The 15,088-nt window shown below is 56.3% G+C and overlaps 2 protein-coding genes across 7 annotated transcripts in view; one reads left to right on the top strand and one right to left on the bottom strand.

Annotated features, from left to right (window-relative positions):
• Window positions 4,964–12,821, top strand: DCAF15 (DDB1 and CUL4 associated factor 15). Of its 2 annotated transcripts, XM_003123350.4 has the most exons (13): window positions 4,965–5,129; window positions 6,615–6,712; window positions 6,813–6,948; window positions 7,588–7,694; window positions 7,780–7,919; window positions 8,004–8,174; window positions 10,363–10,797; window positions 10,907–10,998; window positions 11,103–11,231; window positions 11,325–11,410; window positions 11,631–11,735; window positions 11,820–11,935; window positions 12,297–12,817. In XM_003123350.4, the coding sequence occupies exons 1-13, from the start codon at window positions 4,998–5,000 to the stop codon at window positions 12,350–12,352; spliced, it is 1,803 nt and encodes a 600-aa protein (XP_003123398.2). In that variant the 5' UTR covers window positions 4,965–4,997; the 3' UTR covers window positions 12,353–12,817. The 2 variants fall into 2 exon arrangements, with proteins under 2 accessions (XP_020939365.1, XP_003123398.2); XM_021083706.1 differs by lacking the exons at window positions 6,615–6,712; window positions 6,813–6,948 and having other exon boundaries at window positions 4,964–5,129; window positions 12,297–12,821.
• Window positions 12,927–15,088, bottom strand: part of RFX1 (regulatory factor X1) — a 31,993-nt gene continuing 29,831 nt past the window's right edge. For all 5 annotated transcript variants that reach the window (XM_021083705.1, XM_013994672.2, XM_021083704.1 and 2 more), the window contains 3 exons: window positions 14,599–14,752; window positions 14,472–14,517; window positions 12,927–14,335 (listed from right to left, as the gene is read on the bottom strand). In XM_021083705.1, the coding sequence (XP_020939364.1) occupies window positions 14,166–14,335; window positions 14,472–14,517; window positions 14,599–14,752 (370 nt within the window). In that variant the 3' untranslated portion in view covers window positions 12,927–14,165. The remainder of the gene's footprint in view (window positions 14,336–14,471; window positions 14,518–14,598; window positions 14,753–15,088) is intronic.

Below are 15,088 nucleotides of genomic sequence, written 5' to 3'. Positions count from 1 at the left end.
TGAGGACACAGGTTTGATGCCTGGCCTTGTTCCGTGGGTTAAGGATCTGGCGTTGCCATGAACGTGCTGTAGCTCACAGATGTGCCTAGAATCCCAAGTTGCTGTGGCTGTGGCATATGCCAGCAGCTACATCTCCCTAGCCTGGGAACTTCCATATGCTGCTGGTAAAGCCCTTAAAAAAAAAAAAACTATATTAAAACTTTATTTTATTGCCTAGTTGCTTTAATTGTTTTGGGATCATGTGATTTTCTTACAATGTGTCCTATTCTCCCATTAAGAGGTGGATTCTAGAAGTTCCCTGGTCACTCAGCAAGTTAAGGATCCAGCTTGTCACTGCTGTGAATCAGGTCACTGCTGTGGCATATGTTCAATCCCTGGCCCAGGAACTTCTGAATGGGGAAGGAGGGGAAAAGAAAAAGAAGAGGACTCTGTATCCTCTTCCCTCAAATCTGGGTGGATCTTTGCAACTAACACAAGCAGTAGAGTTTGGTAGATGTAATACAATGCCATTTCTTTTTTGCTTTTTTAAAATTTTTATTTTTTATTTTTTAGGGCTGGATCTGTGGCATATGGAAGTTCCCAGGTTAGGGGTTGAATCATAGCCACAGCTCCCGGGAGTTCCTATCATGGCTCAGTGGTTAACGAATCCGACTAGGAACCATGAGGTTTCAGGTTGGATCCCTGGCCTTGTTCAGTGGGTTAAGGCTCTGGCATTGCCGTGAGCTGTGGTGTAGGTCGCAGACGTGGCTCAGATCCCGTGTTGCTGTGGCTCTGGTGTAGGCCGGCAGCTACAGCTCCAATTCAACCCCTAGCTGGGAACCTCCATGTGCTATGGGAGCGGCCCAAGAAATGGCAAAAAAAACAAAAAACAAAAAACCCAAAAAACTACAGCTGCTGGCCTGCACCACAGCCACAGCAACTCGGTATCCAAGCCAAGCATGTGACCTACACCACAGCTCATGGCAACACCAGATCTTTAACCACTGAGGCCAGGGAATGAACCCACTGAGGCCAGGTTTGTTACCACTGAGCCACAAAGGGAACTCCCTACAATGCCATTTCTGAGCCTAGATCATAAAAGGGGATAGAGATTGCTTCTGGTTCTCTCTCATGCTATTTGTCCATGAACCCTCTCCACCATGCTGTGAGGAAGCCCAAGACACTGCTCTGTTCTGGCCAACACACAGCATATGAGTCATGAGGAAGCCTCTGAGGTGACTTCTGCCCCAGCCACCATCTGACCATAGCTGCATGAGAGACCTCAGATGAGAACTGCCCAGCTGAGCCCAGCCAACACTTAGGCTGTGAGAGACAATACTACTCAATGATTATTGTCATTTCATACTGCTCTTTGGTCTTATTATATAACAATGGATAACTGACACAAGGTCTTTCTGTTGGGGTAGATGAGGGTCTGGAGAGGGAGTGAAGGGACCCTCTTCCTGGTTTCCTTCATTCTGTTTCTTCCTTTTTTTTTTGGTCTTTTTTAGGGCTGCACCCAAGACATATGGAAGTTCCTAGGCTAGGGGTCGAATGGGAACTGTAGCTGCTGCCCTATGCCACAGCCATAGCAACTCAGGATCTGAGCTGCATCTCTGATCTACACCACAGTTCATGGCAATACCGGATCTTTTTTTTTTTTTTTTTTTTTTTTTTTGTCCTTTTGCTATTTCTTTGGGCCGCTCCCATGGCATATAGAGGTTCCCAGGCTAGGGGTCGAATTGGACCTGTAGCCGCCAGCCTACACCACAGCCACAGCAAAGCCAGATCCAAGCCGCGTCTGCAACCTACACCACAGCTCACGGCAACGCCGGATCGTTAACCCACTGAGCAAGGGCAGGGACCGAACCCGCCACCTCATGGTTCCTAGTCGGATTCGTTAACCACTGCACCACGACGGGAACTCCGCAATACCGGATCTTTAACCCACTGAGCAGGGCCAGGAATGGAACCCGAGTCCTCATGGATACTAGTTGGGTACATTATCGCTGAGCCACGACGGGAACTCCCAAAACTTTCTACTTTGAAATCTTTTATTTTTATGGCTGCACCCACAGCACATGGAAGTTCCTGGTCTAGAGATCGAATCAGAGCTGGAGCTGCTGGCCTACACCACAGCCACAGCAATGCCAAATCCGAGCCATATTTGCCACCTACACCTCAGGTTGCAGCAACACAGGATCCTTAACCCACTGAGCAAGGCCAAGGTTGAAACCTGATTCCTTACAGACACTATGTTGGGTTCTGAACCCAATGAGCCACAGTGGGAACCCCTGAAAAAAAATTGATTTACTGAAGATTTCTGCTATGGACTGAATGCCTGTGTCCCCCTGAAATTCAAATGTTGAAGGAGTTCCCGTCAAGGCGCAGTGGTTAACGAATCCGACTAGGAACCATGAGGTTGCGGGTTTGATCCCTGGCCTTGCTCAGTGGGTTAACGATCCGGCATTGCCATGAGCTGTAGTGTAGGCTGCAGATGTGGCTTGGATCCTGCATTGCTGTGGCTCTGGCGTAGGCTGGCGGCTACAGCTCCGATTAGACCCCTAGCCTGGGAACCTCCATATGCTGCGGGGAATGGCCCTAGAAAAGCCAAAAAGACAAAAAGAAAAAAAAAAATGTTGAAGCACTAACCCTCAATGTGATTGTTTAGGCGATGGCTCCTTTTGGAGATAATTAGGTCATGAGGGTGCAGCCTTTATGAATAGCATTAGTGCCCTTATAGGGAAGCTTTCACTCTCTCCTTCTTTTATCTCTATATCTATTGCTATCTCCATCCCTATGTCTCTCTTTGTCTCTCTCTCTATCATGTAAGCATACAGCAAGGAGGTGCCTGTCTACAATTCCAGAAGTGCCCTCTCACCAGACACTAGATCTGCCAGTGCCTTGATCTTGGACTTCCCAGTCTCCAGAACTATAAGAAATAAATGTCAGAGATCCTGTTGTGGCTCAGCGGGTTAACAGGACAGAATGTCCATAAGGATAGGGGTTTGATCCCTGGCCTCACTCAGTGGGTTAAGGATCCAGTGTTGCTGCGAACTGCGATGTAGGTTGCAGATGCAGCTCGGTTCTGGTGTGCTGTGGCATAGGCACCAGTTCTGATTCAACCCCTAGCCCAGGAACTTCCATATGGCACAGGTGCAGCCAGAAAAACAAACTAAAACATTCCAGAGGCTTCCCTTTATGTTATGAGTAAAATCCAGGTGTCTTGCTTACCTACAAGTCTCATACACTCCCTACCTCCTTCCCAGTCCTTGCCTGTTTTCCTTCCTTACTTTTTTTGGTGCTCATTCATTCATGCTCTGGCCCAGGTGAGCTTTTTGTAGTCTCTCAGTCATGCTGCCCTGTCCCCCTGAAACCTTTGTCTTTCCTGGAATATTCCTCCTCCCCCGCCTCACAGGGCTTCTCTCTAACTACCTTGTCTAAGCAGCCTTCTTCTTTCCTCTCTAATCCTACCTGGGGAGTACCCACTGTGGCTCAGCGAGTTAAGAACCCAACATAGTGTCCATGAGGTTGAGGGTTTGATCCCCAGTCTCGCTCAGTGGGTTAAGGATTCAGAGTTACTAAAAGCTGCACTAGAGGTCACAGATGAGGCTCAGATCTTGAGTTGCTGTGGCTGTGGCGTAGGCCAGCAGCCGTAGCTTGAATTCAACCCTAGCCCAGGAACTTCTACGTGCCACAGGTATGGCCATAAAAAGAAAAAAAAATTCTACCCGGGATTAGATAATGTAAACTTATTTCCTTGTTTATTATCTGTCTTGTTCACTGCTGTATCCCCAGCACTTAGATTATAATAGGTGCTCAGTAAAAATTTGCTGGATAGGAGTTCCCGTCGTGGTGCCACAGAAATGAATCCGACTAGAAACCATGAGGTTGCGGGTTTGATCCCTGGTCTCGCTCAGTGGGTTAAGGATCTGGTGTTGCCGTGAGCTGTGATGTAGGTCGCAGATGCGGCTCAGATCTGGTGTTGCTGTGGCTGTGGCATAGGCTGACAGCTACAGCTCCAATTAGACCCCCTAGCCTGGGAACCTCCATATGCCGCGGGTGTGGCCCTCAAAAGACAAAAGACCAAAAAAAATTGTTGAATAAATGAATGCCTGTGGCTGGACGAATATGGGAGCCATATAGTCTTCTCTGGTTATAGTCACAACAGCTGGCATCTGAGGTATATATGTGCTAGGTATTCAGGAGTGCTTCACCAGAGGCTTCAGTTTTATCATGTGTGAAATGAAGAAAATAAAAACACCTATCTCCAATACTCTTTTCGATGTTAAATAAGCCACACAGGAAGATGATACTCATATCAGACACTAAACGATTTTTATTACTACCATCTATAAAATGGGCATAACAGCGACCTACTATATAGAATTGTAAGCTCAGAAGTTTCTGGCAAGTGTAAAACGCTATTAAGTGATTGATGCTGTCATTATTATTATCGTCATCATCCTGCCATGCCGCCCCGCAGCTGAAAGATGTTTTAACTGATTTTTCATTTTAACTGATTTTTCATTTTTCAGATCCCTTTCCTCGATTGTCCCGGTGGCCTCGGGATGCTAGCCAGCCTTCGCCCATTCGGACTGGGTGCAGATATTCCTAGGCTGGGGATTTGGGCCCTCCTGGACCACAGGCTCCCAACGCCCCGCCCACGGGCCTGGACCGCCTGGGTCTCCATGGAAACCCACCAGCCACAAGGGGGCGTGACGCCGTGGAGACCGAAAGAGGCCTCTGCCTATTGGGTCAAAGTCATTTCGGAGAGGAACGCAAATGGGGCCTCTGACGGGTGAGTCCCTGCGGGAAGGCGGGAATACGCGCAGACTGTACCATCTCTACTAATCAAGGGCCGAGCTGGCTGTGATGGACAAGCGTAGCGGGAAAAGGCCCTCAGTGCGGGCTTTCACCCAACCCGCTGGCCGCAGAGCCGAGAAAGGGCCAATGAGGAGGCGGCGGGGGTGGGGCGAAGAGGCCGGTTGCTCCGGAAGTGGAGGGAGGGGGTGAAAATGGCGCCCAGCTCGAAATCGGAGCGGAACAGCGGGACTGGGAGCGGTGGCGGCGGCCCCGGGGGCGCCGGGGGGAAGCGGGCAGCGGGGCGGCGGCGGGAGCACGTCCTCAAGCAGCTGGAGCGGGTCAAGGTGAGGTCCGCAGTCTGGGAGGAGCGCTTCGGGGATTTGGGAGGAGGGACGAGAGAGGCGGAGGGAGGGAGGGCGTTAGCGGGGTGAGGGGTTGGGGGCGGAGCCCCGGGGAGGGGGCTCGGATGAAGGAGGTTGGGCGGGGCCGCGGGGAGAGGGTTTGGATGGGGGGGGCTAGGGCGGGAGGTTGATGGAGGGGCTGGGGGCGGGGTCCCTGAGAAGGGGCTTGGATGGAGGGGCCCTTAGAGGCTGCTGGAGGAATTAGGAGGAAGGGGGCCATACAGGGTCAGACTCATTTTTCAAAACCCTGCTACCATGGCCCCTCCGTTTCGGAGCCTTCCCGCCCCCCCCTTGGCAGAGATCCTGATACCGGCTTTGGGATTACTCCGCCTGGAGTTCCTTTCTCTGTCCAGCTCTGACCACACAGGAGCTGAGAGTTCTTGTAACTGCCTCTGTCTCCCCCATTGAATGGGAGGGAGCTCCCTGGAGAAGGCCTGTTCTTCAGCCACCTGAGCACAGACTGTAAACTCTCAGTGTGCTAGGATCAGTTTGGGAGCTCTGGGAGGGCAGACATGTGAATCTCTTGTCAGGTCAGCAGCAGGTGGGGCAGGACAGTGCCTTCATGGATAGGGAGTAGTATGCCTTGCCCTTTAGGCTGGGGACTCTGTGAGGCAAGGCTGAGTCTTCTTTTGACTGGAGCTCCGTGGGTAGGGACAGTCTCCACCCTCAGCCTGATTGCTCCCTGGGTTGGGCTGTGACTCCGCCCTTAGCTTGGAAGCTCCCTGGACAGGGATTGTGTCTCCCCAGCAGCCTGGGCCTTGCACACAGGGCTGCTTCACCAGACTGGGATCTCCTTGAGGGCTGGGCTGCATCTCCCCCATTAGACTGGGTAGCAGAACCGAAGGTGCTCGATGAAGGAATCAGTTGGAAGGCAGCAGTTATTGAGAAGGGGGAATGGGAAGGCCACTGGTCAGGCTTACCTTTCTGTCTGCCTCGACTGGCCCCCAAGGGGCCTGAGCCCCCAGTGTATAAGTGGGTGGGTTGGGAACAGGTGAATGTAGTTGGTCAAGCCCCATTCCAGCCTCCTTAGCAGACCTGGATGCCCACAGCTCATTGTGCAGTGAGGCAGCCATCAGTAAGGCAGCTAGGTGGCCTAGTGTGGGCCAGGGATAACTGGGCAACCTTCCTGGGAGAGGTGATGCCAGTGTTCATCCTCAGTTCCTGGGGGCTTGGGCAAGAGGAGTTCTGTGGCTGCGGAGCTGGGAAGGTGGCACAGGTCCCTGGTAAAGAGTCATGCTCAAGCCATTGGTACCTTCTAGAGCTTAGACCACCCTTAACCATTATGGTTGGCAGGGAGTGGGCCTGTATGGCCAGGGCCGGCTGAGCCGGATCCCAGGGGTGCTGCTCTGCCTTGGATGAGGGGACTGGGGGGCTGCAGGCTGCCCCCACCACATGGTGCCTCAAGATCCCTGGCTGCCCCTTCCCCAGATCAGTGGGCAGCTCTCTCCTCGTCTGTTCCGGAAGCTGCCACCCAGGGTCTGTGTCTCTCTCAAGAACATTGTGGATGAAGACTTCCTCTATGCAGGGTGAGGCTATGGCCCCCCCGGGGGGGGATGGCTGGGCAGGGTTGCAAGATGGCCCTGACCTGGTCATTCTGCCCCCCACCCCACCCCCACACTTCCACAGACACATCTTCCTGGGTTTTTCCAAGTGCGGCCGTTACGTTCTCTCCTACACCAGCAGCAGCGGGGACGATGACTTCTCTTTCTACATCTACCACCTGTACTGGTGGGAGTTCAACGTCCACAGCAAGCTCAAGCTGGTAGGGCCAGGCCTGGCGCTGGACTGTCCCTTCCAACAGCATGACTCCCGCAGATCACGTCACCCCGCTGAGCCTCAGGTTCCATGTCGGTTAAACAGAGATCATGTACTCGTGGGGGTCATTGTCAAGATTCTGAGCTAGTCAGTCAGACTATAGGAAATTGCCATTTTTTTAGAGTTAAAAATAGGTAAACAGCAGCAGATTCATATGGCTTGATGGCTCAGGCCAGGAGGGACCCATTAGCTGTTTTAGGGCCAAGCAGGCTGACACCCTTGATTTAGCCCTGACTTTGACTCCTCCAATGCCCCACCTCAGGAGGTGAGTGCTCTTACCCCAGTTGACATGTGAGCCCAGAGAGGTGAACCGGTTTCAGGGTAGGTTGGGCTTGGAACCGATGTGTCTGGCTGAGCCCCTTCTCCTGGGGCTGGGCTCCCATTTGCTGCATCCTGTCATGTGCTCAGCCTCCCTGCATGTCCCACTTGTGAGAGGAACTACTTCTCAGCCTGTCCTTAGGAAGGCAGAGGGGTGCAGGGTGGGGGCTGCTTGGGGCTCCCTGCCTGACCCTGCCAGCATTGTGCAGTCTCAGGTGGTGCTGGGGAACCTAACCTGCTCTGACCCTACCCTGCCCACTCCCCTCAGGTCCGGCAAGTGCGGCTCTTCCAGGATGAGGAGATCTACAGTGACCTGTACCTTACTGTGTGTGAGTGGCCCAGTGACGCCTCCAAGGTCATTGTCTTCGGCTTCAAGTAAGACCTGGGGACAGGGAGGGTGAAGGGGGTGGGGGTGAGGGTGGAGGCGCGGGCCAGGCTCTGAGGCTGTGCCGGCCCCCAGCACCCGCTCAGCCAATGGTATGCTCATGAACATGATGATGATGAGTGACGAGAACCATCGGGACATCTACATCAGCACGGTGGCTGTGCCACCGCCGGGCCGCTGTGCTGCCTGCCGGGACGCCAGCCGCGCCCACCCAGGTGAGGGGCCGGGGTCTGGGCACGGGCTGCCTGCTTCCCTGCCCTGGGGCCACGGCTGAGCCCGTGTGGCCTGTGTCGCTGCAGGTGACCCAAGCGCGCAGTGCCTGCGGCATGGCTTCATGCTGCACACCAAGTACCAGGTGGTCTACCCCTTCCCCACTTTCCAGCCCGCCTTCCAGCTCAAGAAGGACCAGGTGGTGCTGCTCAACACCAGCTACTCCCTGGTGGCCTGCGCCGTCTCGGTCCACTCGGCAGGTAGGCCCCGGTTCCTGTGACCCACTGACTCGGCCAGGCAGCCCCGGGAGGTGGGTCTCTCACTTCACCACATCAAAGATGGGGTGACTGAGGCCCTGAGAGGTGAAGTCCCTTGTCCAAGGTCACACAGCCAGGAAGTGGGCATGTGGAATCCAAACTCTGCCATCCTCCACCCTAGCCCTGTCCGCTAGAACATTCCACAGGGCTGGGATGTTCCATAGCCGCATCTGCTACAGTTGCCACCAGTAGCCACTTGAGAATGGTTGGTTCACATGACCAAGGAACTGAGTTGTTAAATTTAATTTTAGTTCTGTTAAGTTCAAATAGTCACATGTGGTCAGTGGCTACCATGCTGGACATTGCAGTGCTTCCTTCTCTTCAAAAAGAGAAATGCTAATTAAAATTTTCAGGGAGTGGTTCGTGGACAGACAGCCAGCTTACAGCTTTGGTGATCGGAGAAATGCCAGTGAAAATCAGGTGATGTCCCTGCACAGAGTGGCAGACGTTAAGAAGCTGGATAATGCCACTGGCTGGTGGCGACATGGGGCTCTCCTGCACTCCCAGGACCTTCTGGCAACAAAGGGTGCCTGTGGCCCAGCAGCCCTGCACCAGGCATACCAAGGCTTTAGTGGCAGGAGCTGGGGCTCCCCTGATGTCCCTCCCTGGGGATGGGTGATGGTAGGACATGGGCAAGGTAGGACATGGGGGGCACTTCCTTTGCATCAGCAAGCCCAGGGAGAGTCCTGGTGCCCATGTCCATGGAGAGTGTGCCTTAAAGACATGCTCAAGGCAAAAGAAACACGAGGAGATCCATAACTATATACTGATCATAGGAATTAGAAATGTGTTCCAGTTTTGCCAGAACCCAGTCAAATAAAGATACCCACTAACTGCATTTCAAATGGTTGCCCCTGGGAGTTCCCGCTGTGACACAACAGGATTGTTGGCCTCTTGGGATCCCTGGCCCAGCATGGTGGGTTAAGGATCAGGTGTTGCTGCACCCAAGGCTTAGGTCACAACTGTGGCTCGGATCTGATCCCTGGCCCGGGAACTTCATATGCCGTGGGGTGGCCGAAAAAGAAAAAGGGGGGAAAAAAAGGGGGTGGGGAGGAAGCATTGCCCACAGGGAAGGGAGGGGGAGGGACATTAAAAGAGGATTCTATGAATATAACTAAGCCCACAGACCAGCAAGGGGCAGGATGTCTTGTCCTCGGGTCTGTCTAGGGGCCTCCCACCCCTGCCCTGGCCTCCTGCGCCAGCGTGGGTAAGACCCTGCTTCTCACCAAGCCGTGAGCCCCCACCAAGCCAGACCTGGATGGGGCCAACACCCCCTGCCCTGTTAGGAAGGACCACATGGGACAGGATCCAGCCGTATGCCCATGGCCAAGGTGAGGCCATTGCTATCCATGTCTAACACTCACCTCACCCTAGGAGGGTATTTGCACAAGGGGGGAATTTTGACTCAAACATTTTCTACTCTTCCCCTTCCCCTCCAGAAATACCACCACTCTGGCAGATGGGAGTGTTCTTGTGGAGTTATATTATCTCTCAGTGTGACCTTGGACAAGTTTTTCTGAGCCTCAGGCCCGAGTCTCTGAACTAGAAGACCAGGTCCCCTCTCCAAGGGTAGCTTGTGGGGTGTCCAGAGGAAGCATGGCAGGCAAAGCCCAGGGCCTGGCCCCAGTGCTGCTCGGAGAATATGCTGGGGTTCTCCCCACTGACTGTCCATTCCCAGGGGGATCTGGCCCCTTGTCAAGCAGAGTCATAGACGGAGGCCTGGGATTTGGCCAGTCTGTGCCTTCAGTGGTCTGGCTTGCGTTGAAGGACAGAGGGCTGTGTAGTAAACTCTCGAACTTATGTGGCTTTTATCTGTCATCACCATTGACTGTCAGCTCCCCAAGGGCAGGGATTTTTGTCTGTCTTGTTCACTCCTGTGTCCTCAGTGTGTGGCATACAGCAGGTGCTCAAGAATAAGGTTTGAACATGTTCGTCTGTGTGTGTGTAAGTCCCTTTTCCCTCTGGGTGTTTCAGATGGATTTCAGCATATGTATGTCTTCTAGAAGGGTCTCCTAAAGGTGGATTTCTAACAACTCCCTCTGGGTAATAAGGGAAGTCAGGAGAGCATTCTGGACTTGAGCTTATCTCCTGCCCCTTCCCATCTCCATCACTTTTTATTTTTATGTTCCAGGTGATAGTAGCTTCTGCCAAATCCTGTATGACCACACCACCTACCCCCCTGGCCCTCCCAGTCCCCCTGGGCCCCAGAGCCCAGAGATGCCCCCTGTCCCCGCCAGCCTCTGCCCCGAAGCAGCCCCAGCCCAGCCCTCCGGGGCTCCCGAACCCTCGCCCGCCATCGCCAAAGCCAAGGAGTTTGTGGCCGACATCTTCCGCAGGGCCAAAGAGGCCAAGGGTGGGACCTCAGAGGAAATCCGGCCACCCCCCTGCCCGGGACCCTCGGGCAGCCGCTGCCGCCTGCCCTCTGAGCCCTTAGCCCCAGGTGGGGAGGCAGTGCCCCGGGACAGCCCCCCAGCAGCAGAGGTGCCTGCCCCTGAGCCTGGATACGTCAACTACACCAAGCTGTATTACGTGCTGGGCTCCGGCGAGGGGACGGAGCCAGAGGATGGTGAGCGGGGAGCCCACCTGGCGGGCAGGGTCCCAGGCATGGGAGACTGGCCTGGAGGGGCCTCTTGGCCTCCCACCACCATCCCTACCTCCACCTCCTCCCCCATCAGAGTTCGAGGATGACAAGATTTCCTTGCCTTTCGTGGTGACTGATCTCCGTGGCCGCAACTTGCGACCCATGCGGGAGCGGGCTGCTGTCCAGGTTGGTGCTGATGGCAGGCAGGCCGAGGGGCAGCTCTCCCGGGGAGCCGACTGGGGTGGTGGGTAGTGCAATCCTCCCCTGGCCTCTCTGCCCACTGTCCACAGGGTCAGTACCTGACAGTGGAGCAGCTCACACTGGACTTCGAGTATGTCATCAACGAGGTCATCCGCCATGATGCCACTTGGGGTCACCAGTTCTGTTCCTTCAGCGACTATGACATTGTCATCCTAGAGGTGGGCCCAGGGCTGGGACAGGACAGACCCAGGGCCTCCCTGCTCTGGACATTACTCTCAATCACTGTCACTATCCACCCCTCTGCCCCCCAGGTCTGCCCAGAAACCAACCAGGTCCTCATTAACATTGGCCTGCTGCTCCTGGCATTCCCATCCCCCACTGAGGAGGGCCAGCTCCGGTGAGTGGGCAGGAACCCTGCCCTCATACTTGTCCAGTGAGGTCCCGCACTCAAGACGCTTCAGTGAGGGGAGGGGGGATGTGAGGATTCTCCCCACCCCCAAAATGTGGATTGGCCACTGCTCCAAAAACAAAAACCTGTCAGGGTAGCCTGGGTTCAAGCTCAGGGTCCCTGGGGCCCCACCCTCTTTCTCCTCTGCTCACCCCCCCTCCTCCCGTAGACCAAAGACTTATCACACCAGCCTCAAGGTGGCATGGGACCTCAACACAGGCATCTTTGTGACAGTCAGCGTGGGTGACCTCACTGAGGTCAAAGGGCAGACCAGGTGAGGCAGGGCTGGGGCCAGGGTCGGGGGTGGGGGGAGGGTTAGGCCAGGGGGGAGGAGAGCTGCTCACCCCCTCACCCTCAGCGGCAGTGTCTGGAGCTCATACCGTAAGAGCTGCGTGGACATGGTCATGAAGTGGCTGGTGCCTGAGAGCAGCGGCCGGTATGTCAACAGGATGACCAACGAAGCACTGCACAAAGGTGGGCCCCGTCACCCCACGAGCCCAGGACTTCAGACCTTATCCTGGGGCCATTCCTAAGTGTCGCTGGATGGAGAAGCGCATTGGCTGTGCTAGTGGACACCATGGCGTTGGGGTGAGGGGAGGGCGGCCCAGGCCAAACCAGGGGGCCAGCACAGGTGTGGCACTTGGGGGCCCTTGGCCAGTCGTTTGGTCATTTGGCAGACATTCACTGAATGGCTGCGGGCAGGAGGCAGAGGTAACTTAGGGTGCCTGCCTTCCAGAATCTTCTGAGCCCAAACCCAGTCAGGGAAAGAGAGAGGTCTCGCCTAAGGCCTGGGCAGGCAGAGATGCCAAAGCTTTGTCCACACCCTTTGCTGCAGGGTGCTCACTGAAGGTTCTGGCGGACAGTGAGCGATACACGTGGATTGTGCTGTGAGGGCCCGGCCACCCTGGACACTGACTCCAACTACCTCCGCGGCCTGGGAGCTGGCCGCCTTCCTGGCAGCCTCTGCCCGGCTGGCCGGCCGACCGACTGATGACCGGCACTAGTGTTAGGCTGCGGGAAGGGGGCTGGGTGGGGCAGCCCCTGGTGGCCTGAGAGTCTGGACGCTTCTTATTTATGCCTATTTAAGTTGGAAAGGAGCAGAGGGAGGGAGCCCCCTGCCCCACCAACCTTGAGCGCCCGCCTTCACCCTAAGCTGGCCCTCATTCCTCGCGAGTTTGCCTCCTTCCTCGGCTACAGGCGTGGACATTGCCTTCCCCTGTCCAGGGAGGCCGGATGGATCCCGTCCCCCTATCCTTACCATCCCCAGCCTCCCTCCACCTGAGGTGGTGAACCTCGTAGCCATCACACCTCCCCCTCTCCACCCTGTTCCTCTTCACATAATAAATGTTTTATTTCTGAACCTCACCGAGTTCCCTTTATGCCTGCCACTCCGGTGCTCGGGGCCCAGTTGGCACCCCCAGCCCCAAGGGCCCGACCAAGGCCCGGCAAGTCAGCAGCAGCCAAATATCACAGCGGAATTTATTGTTTTAAGAAAGACTACAAAAAGGTAGAAAACAGCTCGGCACACTAGACTACCACACGCGTGGACACTTTCACCGCCAGGAGAGGGGGGAGCCCCCAAGGGGTAGGGAGGGGGAGTGGGCGAGCCACCCCAAAAGCTGTAGCACGCAGAGCACACAAAATAGTGATGTTTATACAATAGGTCAGGTTTTTCTTTTTTTTTTTCTTTTTTCTATTTTTCGCTTTTTGCCATAAACATCTATCTCACAGGTTGAAAACACTGAGAAAACCGGAACAGATAAGGCCATGATGGTTGGAAAAAAACCCAACAAGTTACCGACTCCGCTCACAAATCGCACAATAGTCATGTGGGGGGGCAGGGGTCGCACGCACGGAGAAGAAGCACGGTCTCCGGGGAGAGTAGGAGCATGGAGGTTCCATTACAAACCAGCGGCGAGGAGGGCCCAGGACTCGGGGGTCTTGGATCTGAGCCAGCGGAGCACCCAGCCCTGGCTGGGGCCAGCATGGGCACTTCTGAGCCCACCGCCTGCAGCAGGCCCTCCCGGGGCACCCAGCCCAGCCTGCCGCTCTTTGGAAGCTGGAGGTGGTGCCCCTGCTGCCCTCCCCCTATCCAGGTCAGGCAGTGGCCCCGTCTAGGGCAAGGGAGGGCAAGGGAGGGCCCAGCGCTGGAGCAGATGCGACACCCACGGCTTTAATTGCACTTATACCAAGGAGGGGGAAGCAGTGGGGTTGCTGGGGGGAGGGTCCAGGGCTGCTGCTGACAGTGGTGGGTCCCCAGGTCTGCCCACCTGTGCCCACCCGGGGCTCAGGGCTGGGCCCAGGTCAGGCTGTGCAAAGCCAGCGAGCTGAATAAGTTAACAGTTCTGCAAGGGAGGGGGCCTGCCTGCCTGCCCCCTGGGGTGGCAGGGGCGGGGCTGGGAAGGGAAGGAGATGCAGCCTTTGGGGCCAAGGGGCCAAGCTGGCTGCCCCAGGGGGCACCTGGGCACGACGGCGGGTTCCTTAAGGCACGTCTTTTGTGTCAGAGTTTGCAGCTGCGGCTCCGCCCGGCCCTGTGATTGTGCCGGCCCCATGGGGGGGGGACCCCCTTGCCTTCCCTGTCTCGGAGGCCCCCTCCCGGCCCTGGAGCGGTTGGAGTGGTGACAGCGAAGCCACAATAGCTGTGAGGGACCCTGGCGAGGAGGGGCAGCGGGGTAGGGCGGGCGGGACGGGGGAGGCCTAGGGCTTAGCTGGAGGGCAGCGCCTGCACGAAGAGGCCGCGCGCCTCTGTCCGCGCCAGCTTGGCCGGTGGCTCCAGAGCCTCAGGGCCCAGCGCGGGCGACTCGCTGCCGGCTGCTAGAGAGATGTCCTGCGGCAGCTCATCCTCGCTCTCCTCCTCTTCTTCCTCCTCCTCGTCTGGGGCACACGGACCAGGCCTGGCTCAGCACGGGGCGGCGGCGCCACCAGCTCCCCGTTGGCCTCTCCTCCACCCCAGCCCCTCTGTACGCCGCCCCCTAGACTCGAGCCCTGGGTAGGGATACGCTTCACCTACCTTTGTCTGGGTCCAGGGGGTTCAGAGAGGTGGCCAGGTTGGCGAACTGGAAGGAGAAGAGGAAAAGGGGTGAGGGTCCCGCCCAAGGGCGCCCTTACCCGTGCCCTCAGCACCCCACCGCGCGCACCTCGCCCATGACTGCGATGGGTGTCTCGCCCTTGGCCTGGGCCACGCGATGCTCGATCAGGTAGTACATGTACTCATCGTAGAGCAGCCGGATGAGGTGAAAGGAGCCAAAGCTGGCGGCGCTGCGCAGGGTCAGGTCCCGGATCACCATGGAGCTGGCAGCCGCGGTAGAGAGGAGATCCTCAGGCCCAGACCCATCCCTCACCCCCCTTCCCTGACGCAAGGGCACCAGGCTTAAGTGAGCCCAGCTACAACCTCCCAGCACCACACAGGGTTCCCTAGGGCGCCCATCAGACGGAACGTGACCCTAGGCTTCACAAAAGACACCCGAGTTCCGGGGAAGGCGGGGCTTTATATGGCCCCACCCTCAAGGAGGCGAGCCCTTATCTAGCCCCACCCTCATCGAAGAGGCGGGGCCTTCTCTGGTCCCATTTTGGCCCCGCCCCAGAGCAAAGGAGGCCTCTCAGGGTCCGGCCCTTATAGAAGGAGCC

Source organism: Sus scrofa, chromosome 2 (assembly GCF_000003025.6).
Source record: "Sus scrofa isolate TJ Tabasco breed Duroc chromosome 2, Sscrofa11.1, whole genome shotgun sequence".
NCBI classification, from domain to species: domain Eukaryota; kingdom Metazoa; phylum Chordata; class Mammalia; order Artiodactyla; family Suidae; genus Sus; species Sus scrofa.
The sequence above is the reverse complement of the archived record's forward strand: the minus strand, read 5'-3'. Positions and strand labels throughout refer to the sequence as shown.

Excerpts from the sequence above, each read along its gene's own strand:
- DCAF15 (XM_003123350.4), top strand. The coding sequence starts at position 4,998 with ATGGCGCCCAGCTCGAAATCGGAGCGGAACAGCGGGACTGGGAGCGGT. Across the intron at positions 6,713-6,812 it reads GAAGACTTCCTCTATGCAGG|ACACATCTTCCTGGGTTTTT; the intron begins GTGAGGCTATGG and ends ACACTTCCACAG. Across the intron at positions 10,798-10,906 it reads GGGGACGGAGCCAGAGGATG|AGTTCGAGGATGACAAGATT; the intron begins GTGAGCGGGGAG and ends CTCCCCCATCAG.